This window comes from Oryzias latipes, chromosome 1, assembly GCF_053564925.1.
Source record: "Oryzias latipes strain Hd-rR chromosome 1, Olatipes_Hd-rR_3.1".
NCBI lineage: Eukaryota > Metazoa > Chordata > Actinopteri > Beloniformes > Adrianichthyidae > Oryzias > Oryzias latipes.
Window position 1 is genome coordinate 1,577,115 of NC_136237.1, and position 9,028 is coordinate 1,586,142.

At 43.8% G+C, this 9,028-nt stretch overlaps 1 protein-coding gene across 1 annotated transcript; it reads left to right on the top strand.

The window, feature by feature from the left end:
* The first annotated feature begins 1,412 nt into the window (after window positions 1–1,412).
* LOC144992436 (uncharacterized) lies at window positions 1,413–6,029 on the top strand. Its single transcript, XM_078948566.1, has 6 exons — window positions 1,413–1,490; window positions 2,543–2,633; window positions 2,795–2,944; window positions 3,346–3,479; window positions 4,981–5,106; window positions 5,392–6,029. Exons 2-6 carry the CDS (start codon window positions 2,567–2,569, stop codon window positions 5,485–5,487), a joined length of 573 nt encoding a protein of 190 aa, XP_078804692.1. The 5' UTR covers window positions 1,413–1,490; window positions 2,543–2,566; the 3' UTR covers window positions 5,488–6,029.
* The last annotated feature ends 2,999 nt before the right edge of the window (window positions 6,030–9,028 follow it).

The window sequence follows — 9,028 nt, forward strand, 5'->3', positions numbered from 1 at the left end:
GCCCGGCGCTGCTCCAGTGGTTCCTCTTGTCCACAGAACCAGCAATTGGAGGAAGCAACCCCTGCGGTCTCCTCGCTTCAGAGCTCCTCTTGCATTGCTGCTGTCCAGAGTTGCTCCTCCTGTCCTACTGTCTTTAAAAGCAGTCTCATGGGCACGCCCCAGTGCACACCTGTGTCCAATAATTAGGTGGATAAAAAACAAGCAAAAAATAAAAGTTCACCCTGTTACACATGTCTCCTGTGGGTTTGTCCTCCACAAACTGTTGTTCATGTGTGAAAGATCCACTAACTGACACGTGTCACCTGGAGGTTTCACTGAGTGATGCAGCTTGAAGGCCTTCCTCAATGACATGAGAATGGGGTTAATGAGACATTTCTTCAGGTCAAAGGTTCAAATCCCTGACCAGTAACCACAAGCCAAGGCAAGTTTCTTTGTGTAGCACAATTCGTACAGAAAATAATTCAAAGTGCTTCACAAAGCAGGAAAATGCATTAAAATCACAATTAATAACAGTGCAAAGATTCAAAACATACGTAATCATTATAACATTGACTTTGAAAGAAAGGAAAGAGAAACGAACATGAACAGAGGTGAGGATAAGGACCCTTCAGCTACACTGTCAGAAAAAAGGGTACGGTTGGGGTACATTTGTGAACACTTAGGGTACAAATGGTGAATTTGTACCCTAAGTGAGTCATAATTACACCTTAGGGTACTCATATGTACCATTTAAGGATAAAAAAGGTACAAATATGTTTCCAACCATCAGAGGGCCCATATTTGGACCCTTTATTCCACAAACAAAGGTACAATCACTTGTGTGACAAAAGTAATAATTCAAAGTGTATGAAACGTCACCCAAAATCATTTAATACGTTGTTGGTTATTTGGAAAAGATGCACAAAATAACCAAATATATTTAAGAGACCACACATCTTTTATGACTAGTTCTGAACAGTACACAAGCACATTATATTTTATTGATTGTGCAGGGCATCAAGATAATAACTTTTAAACATGTATTAGTGTGAGCCTGTTTTTTTTTTTTACTTATATAAGAGCTGTTTTAAGTTTTGCCTTTAATTTAGAGCAAAAGCACTATGTAGACAAAATTATTTTATGTTTTTAACCTTATATGGTGTACTTTAACTTGGCCTAAGTTCAATTTAAATTTCTAGTCTTTGAGCTGTTAATTTAATTTATTTTTTTTCTAATCATACATTCTCATAAAAAGTAAATTTCTCTGTTACTACGTTACATTAAGTGTACATATTAGTACCTTTTAGCTTTTGTACCTACACAGGAAAAATGAGAGAGTACTTTTTTCGGAGTTACCATCAGTAATTTTTATTTAAGTAGGTGTAAAAACGTAGAGGAAATATGTTGGAGTAAACCAGCGAGACCACGCCCACTCCACTTTCTTAAGTTTCGTTTCTTCCGCCATTTTGTTATCCCGCAGCGGCCGAAGGAAAATAGAGGCTGTGACTGAGGTAAGTCTGCTAATTGCTCAAAAATAAGTTGGAAACTTGTTTTAAGCGGGTTCGGTTATTTTATCTGTAAGGAATAACTTTTGTGTAGTGGAATGCTGCTATTCCACCGTGTATGTGCCTGTGAGGAGATTGAAAACTACGAGCGGGAGTTTTGCTAACGGTTAGCCTCAGCCGTTTGAAGTTCAGCTAAATGCAGCCATTAAATAAATTAAGCTGTTGTTTCTATTGGTGTTGTACCGCGTTCCGTTAAATACATTGAAATATATACATTTTTTCACTAGATAATTCTGTCGCCGTTTTACCGATGTACGCTGGCGTTGATGCACCGGTTGTTGTTGCCAAACCCCCCCCCCCCTCTTTTTTTTTTCTTTCTGTCTTTCTTAGTAAGGAAGCCAGCTACTTTTGAAACGACCAGCTCCATAATTCCTACTGATATTTATCAGGTCCGTCGAATTAAATGCGTTAATCATTTTAATCTGTAATGTGTAGGAGTCCAATAACTTTTTTTTTTTTTTACACCGTGGTATGGCAGTCCTTCCCATTTATATGTCAGCCTGCCTTAGCTGCTGTGCGCGCGCAGCCACCATTTCTCGAATGCAAGACAGTGACAGACTGTTTAGGTTGTCATGATCGCTCATTGTTGGTCAAGCGAAGTTTACACTGTGTTGTTGATTTTGATCATTCTCCTGCAGATTATTTTTTTTAAATGGAGGTCCGTGATTCCAGATACTCGTCACGATTTCCCATACCAAAAACTCATCTATAAACCAGGAAAAATAATTTTTTTAAATGAAATTCCAAGAAATAAATCTGTAGGTCCTTAGAAGCCAGTGCATTGTCGTCAGTGTTTTTTTTTTTTTTTTTTTAGCAGTTCTGCAAATTCTGCAACATTGCTGTGGCAGCTAGTGTGAACTGTATATTTGCCATTACTATTTTAAAATGTATTAATTTATTTGGAACAGGGCTTAGATCTGAATAAATGCTTTGTTGGTACCTTTTGGTGTTTTAATGGTTTTTTTTTTTTTTTGTAATATATTTTTTTTTCCCACCAGGAAAGATGCAAGCTGTGCGTGAACATGTCGAACGCCAAAAAAAAAAAATGTTTTGAAGTTCAGCTGACCTTCAAATCCTTTTGGGAATGCGGTGAGTGGAAACATCACAATTTCCAGCATTTTTCTTTACAGGAATCAGTCAACTTTGTGGATAAACTGTCAGCTGTGATGCAAACAGATTTTTTTAATTGCTTTTTAATTTAAAGATAATTTCTGTGCTGTATTCTAAACATAATTTTGCTGTGTTCACAGCTGCCAAAAAGTTCAACATCCCAACCTTGGACTTGAAAGTGTTTGATGACTCAAAGACAGAAGTTGATGAGCAGGTTTTTGATCTCCTGTTGAAAAACCCAAACCTTGGTGTGTTGGAAATTTGTCTGGCCGAAGATACAAATCCAGAAGGTGAAGTTCTTCTTTTAAATTGTAATTTATCTATTTTGTTTTGAATGGTTTTGGGTAAATTCCCCTTTGATGCCTGAATTTATTTCCAAGGTAAATAATCTGTGTTTTTGCTTTCAAGTACATGCTAAATTAAGAACATTTTTGAGCTAAAGAGTTTTGATTATGTATTTGCATCAATAGGAGTCTAAGGGTTGATGATTTATTTGACAGGATAGTGTGGGGAACAAAACACGGGCAAATAAGTATGAGTTTTTTATCCTATTGCTGTCTTAGACAAGATAATAAATCTGCTAAACTGTTAAGTCGGTCAGTATTTAAAAATCTTTGTTTTTACTTTTTTTGTTTTTGCTATCATACTAATTTAAATATTACAGTAACTGAAAGCTTTAATACTTTGACAGATCAGCCGAGTTGTCCTGCAAGGAGCTGCAATACCAGTTCAAGTGGAGATACTGAAGTGGACTCAGATGACACAATAATATTACAACACAGTCCTACAACAAGACGGAGAGTTGAAGACACCTCTCTGGCCAAAGTAAGTAAATAATCTTTTCACAAAGTCATTTCAAGCATTCAAAGTCAGGCTGTCTTTCCAATTCAGTTTAGTTGTCAAACAGTGCAGTATGGCAGATCATCCAAACTAGTTTAAAGTTTTCTAGGGAAACAGCAGATTGCACCGAGTAAGTCACAACACATTGGAATACTGTCCTCATCATACAAGCATATAATTCTTCTGTATTTCCTTCAACAAAGCTCTGCATAATTAACAAGATATTGACTATACGGGCGACAGTGGCTCAGGTGGTTGAGCGGGTCGTTCAATGACCGAAGGGTTGGCGGTTCGATCCCCGCTCCCACCAGCCAAAAAATGTTTTCAATATAATTGAAAACATTTCAATATAATTGAAAACATTTCAATTTTTTCAATTATATTGAAAAAATGTTTTCAATATAATTGAAAACATTTTTTAATAATATAATTATTATTATACAAAGACAGACATTGATTATGCAGTTTTTGAGGGGGAAAATGTTTTCTGGGACATGGTTTCTGCAGTTCAATTGGAATTCACCTTCAAGTTCTTGACAGGACTGTTTTGCAGAGTTAACCGGCCTTAACTTCCCATCATGCCATTGTTTACGCTCCCGTTACCTTACAGTCCCTCACAACCCCCAAGCAACAGAATTGGTGTGCAATATTGGAGCTATCCAGCCTTCTAGATGTGAGCCAGATGCCAACTCAGACGAGGAGAATGACGACATGTGGAGCAGGGAGCTTATGGCCTGCCAAATGTAGCTTGTACGTAACAACTACAAGCTTTCTCAAATTACATCTTTTCATCTGCTCCTGATTCATCCCAATTTGAGAAAATAAATATTCAGAAACACAGTTTTATTCTTAAATCTTATAACAATATGTCATCATAAAAATGCTACATTTTAAAAAATAACTTTCATTGGAGTGGGTCCCCCATTTTTAACATGTCGCAGTATTTTTCTCATGATGGGCACGTTTAAAAGAACACGTTTAAAACTGCACATCTGAGTATTCACTCAAATTGGGATGAATCAGGAACAGACAAAATAAATGCAGTTTGAGGAGGGTCTCTATTGTGACGCACCACATGAAATGAGGTGTCAGAGTCCCTCTGCTCTGCTCTATTCTGATGCGTCCACTTGCAGACAAACGGATCCATTAACATCTTCATCATACTTGTCTGAGCTTGATCTAAACTATGGCCGGAAAGCTTCAATATTGCTCACCATTTTGGTTTCTCCACTAATTTTAGTTTTAGGTTGGAAGGACTGTAAGATAGCGGGAGAGGGCGTAAACAAAGGGATGATCGGACATCAGCAGAGGGTAACTACTGTGTCAATAGCCCCGCTTACAACTCAGAAGTTAATTTCTGATCAACTCCAAACCACTCTGCACAAACTGTCTTTAAACATTATCTCAAAGTGCTTTAACCCCAGTATCAGTGCTTGCAGTTGTATTTTTTTATTATTAATATGGACTTTTAAATTTGATCCAATAGGTGGTTGCTGTCATTGGTGAGGATGCATCATCCGTTGAAGGTCATGTGAATGTCCTGCATATCCAGTACAGCAAGGTGCGAGAGGATATACTAAAGAATTACCCTTTCTTGAAGACAACCTCACGGGTCAGTGACATTTTAAATCAGTTCTCAGCTTAAAATACATTTTGAATGTCAATATGAGCTGAGACATCTGCTAAAATGACCATTAACAGCTTTAACTCAATTGTAAAAACATTGTAATTTTCTAAACCCATATATAAATATATAGTCATTCAAGCCAAATAATATTTATACAATGGGATCACTAAAGGGAAATGGCAATGAAAGGGGCAACAAAGAATATTAGAATGTTTTATGTCTTTTGTTTGTTTTAGTTAAAGTGAATGATTAATTTTCTTCAATTTTCAGTTGTTTGATGATTTTGATCGAATGCATCCATCACCTGTCAGTTTAAGCCAGCGCTTCAAGGACGGCGTTTACCAGTATTGTGCCAAAGGTGCTTGAGCTTGTTCAAAGAAAAGCTCCATTAGCCAAAGTCTCCAAAGAATCAAGAGAAGAGATGCTTGCAGAGGATCTACTAGGTATTGACATAAACGTAATCCTTGGTAATCTTTAGTGTGTTTTATAGTTCTTATTTTTAGAATTCGTATCAATATTATCTTATCACATTTATGCATTTTATTATTTAAATTATGCATTTAAACTTGGTTATAAGTTTACTTTTTTATTATCTATTTTTAGAAAATGTAGAATGCAGTAGAAAGATGTACTTAAAATGAGGTCTAGTGCTTCTTTTGTTAATGTCACAAGTTTTATTTCATGGTTTAAAAATGGTAACTGAAGTGCTATGTGCTGTTTACAATTGATCAAATGTTAAGGTTATAGTTACAATGAATGCAATGTGAACTGAAGGAAAAATATAGATTTTTCATTATTGTAAAATTGCTAATAATTGTAAATATATGCATCCTGTTGTGATACTGTACATACTGTGTAATGTCAGAATTGTAATTGTTTTGAATGTTTAATAAATGTGATAAACAGTATACTGGTCTTTTAATGTGCTGTATCTGGTACAAACTTGCCATCAAAGGGTACAAAAGGCTTGTCACTGGGGCAGTACCCTTAAAAGAACAAATTTGTACCTTTTTTAAAGGTACATTATGGTACCATAGCACTATAAGGTACAATTTTGTCCACAGAGGTACATATTTGCCTTTGAAAGGTACATACTGGAAGGGTACAGATGCGTACCAATATGAAAGGGTACAACATTTGTACCCTTGAGGGTACTGCCCCAGTGACAAGCCATTGTACCTCTAAAGGTACAAATTTTGCACATTTTTTCTGACAGTGTATGTCCACAGCTAAACAGGAGTCTGGATTTGAACCTAAACACAGTAGAGGTCTGTCTCACAGCCTCATAAGACTGAAATGCTGATTCCCCTTATTTAGTCCTGACTCTGGGCCCCCGCAGGAGGCCGGTCCCTGAGGTCCTCAGAGTCCCAGATGGTTCATACGGTGCTAACATGTCAGAGATGTACTTTAAGGCCATGGAGAGACTTGGAAACAAGCAGAGCTGCTTGAAAGTGGTTTCTTTGAGCTACAGCTAACCTCTGCTTCAGTGAACCACTGACCACACAAAGCTGCAGAGGGAGCGCTTCACGTTCAAAACCACACGCCCTGCAGCTCAGATGCTCTGCAACTCTTCTACTTCCACCACCTTTCAGGTAAACATGTATTCACTGGACTCATGGAAACAATCTGGAAAAAAAATGTGCTCCAAATTTCAGCAAATAGCTTCCTTCAAACAAGCACTTTTACAAACCAAACTGCAGGTTTAAACACCTAATAAAGAAAAGCTTCCTACATCAATTCATGCTAATTGATTAAAGATACATATTTAAGCAATCATTTGTAATACTAAAAATATAAACATAAGTCAACACAGAAATCTGCTGTTTGATCATATCAGCTTGGAAAAAATGTCAGCCCAAAGCTCAAGTAACTTTGAAAGAATTCAGTCTCTCTGGTCTCCTGTGGTTGACTCCATGACTTAGGGGGTGGGGGGCTTGGTAGTCGCTGCTCCTTGCCCCTCTGCTGTGGTTTGGGGTGGGGGTCGGGGCTTCCGGTGCCTGGCGGGGGCGGTGGGGGGCTCCGTTGGTCGGGGGGTCGGGTCCGGTGCCTGGGTGGGGCGGGCTGGGGCGCTGCGTGGTCCTCTGGGCTTGGGTGTGGGGGTGCGTGGTGGGGGGGTGGGGTGGTGGTCTGGCTTGGCTTGGGGGGGTGGTCCCTTTGCCTGTGCTGGGGGAGGTTGGCGGGGAGCCCTGCTCGGGGAGGGGGGGGGGGCAGCGGCGCCGGATGGGCTGCCCATCTGCACCTGGGGCTGGGATCGGCCCTTCCCTGGCTCTGGGACGGGACGGGACAACCCTCTCGGGGCCCCCGGTCGCTCTGGGTGTCACCCGCTTCGGCTGCGGGGTCTGGGGTGGGGTGGGGGGCTTGTCGGCCCTGTCCTGTGGGGGGGCGTTCTAGGGGGGAGGGGGGGCCCATTATTGGTACGGGTCGGGGGGGCTAACAGGTCGGGGTCTCCGCTGAGGCAATCGGTGGTTGCCTCGGCCGGTTGGCCTCCTCGGTCCCGTCGAGGCCTGACTAGAGCTCCTCTAGGGCCGGCGTCTGGGGGTGGGGGCCTGGGCTTGCTCCGGGGGGGGCGACGCTTTCTGGCTCCTCTCTCTCTGTGTGGGGTGGGTGGTGCCGGGCCTGGGGTGTCGGCGCCTCCGGGGGTGGGGCCCCTGGGCTGGGTGGGGGCTGGGGGACGGCTGTTTGACCACCAGGGGACAGTCTACCAGCTGTCCCCAACTTACCCCCTTCCTCATATAACCTCATATTAGGGTGAGGGGGTGGGGGGTCTGGCCTGCGATGCGCCTTGGGGGGGGCAGTGGCCCCCCTCCTATGGTTGCCGTATGGAGTGGGCCCCCCCTCTTTCGGTTTAATTTGCACCTTAGACATGTAGGGTCCTTGGTAGGGGGGGGTGCTTGGACATCACTGCAAGCAAGCAGCAGATGTCCTCCTGGCACCCTACCCGCCAATTTTAACCGCACCTTAGACATTTAGGGCCCCTTGGTGGGGAGGGTGAGGGGACATCACTGTGAGTAATCAGGAGATGTCCCCTTAGTGCCCTACTCGCCAATTTTAACTGCACCCCCCTTAGTACACACACCCCTCCCCCTTCAATATATACACTCAAACATAATCACACACACATGCACACAAACACCCTCTCAAACACCCATACACGCACACACATTTTACAAGAAAGGTGGGACCTGGGTCCATCTGTCCCCTACCCCTTCCCTGGTGGGGGTGCGGGCCCCTTGGCGATGGCGGCCGTGTCCCTTGGGTGCCGGCTCCCTGGGCCCGGCGGTGCTCTCTCCGCGCGGTGGGGGGGTTCATATTACACCTGAGCCGGGGGTGTTCGTGTCCCTGGGGGGTGGGTCCTGGTCCTTGCCCCTGGGCGCTGGGCCCCGCCAAACTTCCAACATGGCCGAGCCTGGTCGGGCCATATTTATAACACCCCTTGTGGGCCACCCTTTTTTTCCCGGGGTTCCCCCCTCCTGGGCGGGGGCGGCGGGCCCCTGCCTTGCTCCTACCTGGACCAACCGTGGGCCGGGTGGGTGGCTGCCTGGAGTGCGGAGCGGGTCTCCCTTGGGGGGTCCTGGCTCGTACCTGGGGTCGGGGCGGGGGGATGCCCGGAACTCCTGGGTGGTGGTGGGGTGCTCGTCTGGGGCTGTGGGCGTCCCTCTCCGGTGGGGCCCTGCGTTGGGCTCTCCCGGCGCGGCGGGGGGGCTACTTTCCTGGCTGGGCTGGGGCGGCACTCTCTTTCCCTCCGCGCCTCCCTGCTCTCTGGCTCTGGGGGCCTCGTGGCGGTCCTGCTGGCCCTGGCCTGGGTGGCGGTCTTGGTCGCCCGGGGGGCGGTTGTTCCCTGCCTGTTCCCGTATGGCGTTGGGGGAATTCCGGCTGCCGCTGCTGCTGCGGCGGGGATCTGGGTGTG

Excerpts from the sequence above, each read along its gene's own strand:
- LOC144992436 (XM_078948566.1), top strand. The coding sequence starts at position 2,567 with ATGTCGAACGCCAAAAAAAAAAAATGTTTTGAAGTTCAGCTGACCTTC. Across the intron at positions 3,480-4,980 it reads AAGACACCTCTCTGGCCAAA|GTGGTTGCTGTCATTGGTGA; the intron begins GTAAGTAAATAA and ends TTGATCCAATAG. Across the intron at positions 5,107-5,391 it reads TCTTGAAGACAACCTCACGG|TTGTTTGATGATTTTGATCG; the intron begins GTCAGTGACATT and ends TTCAATTTTCAG.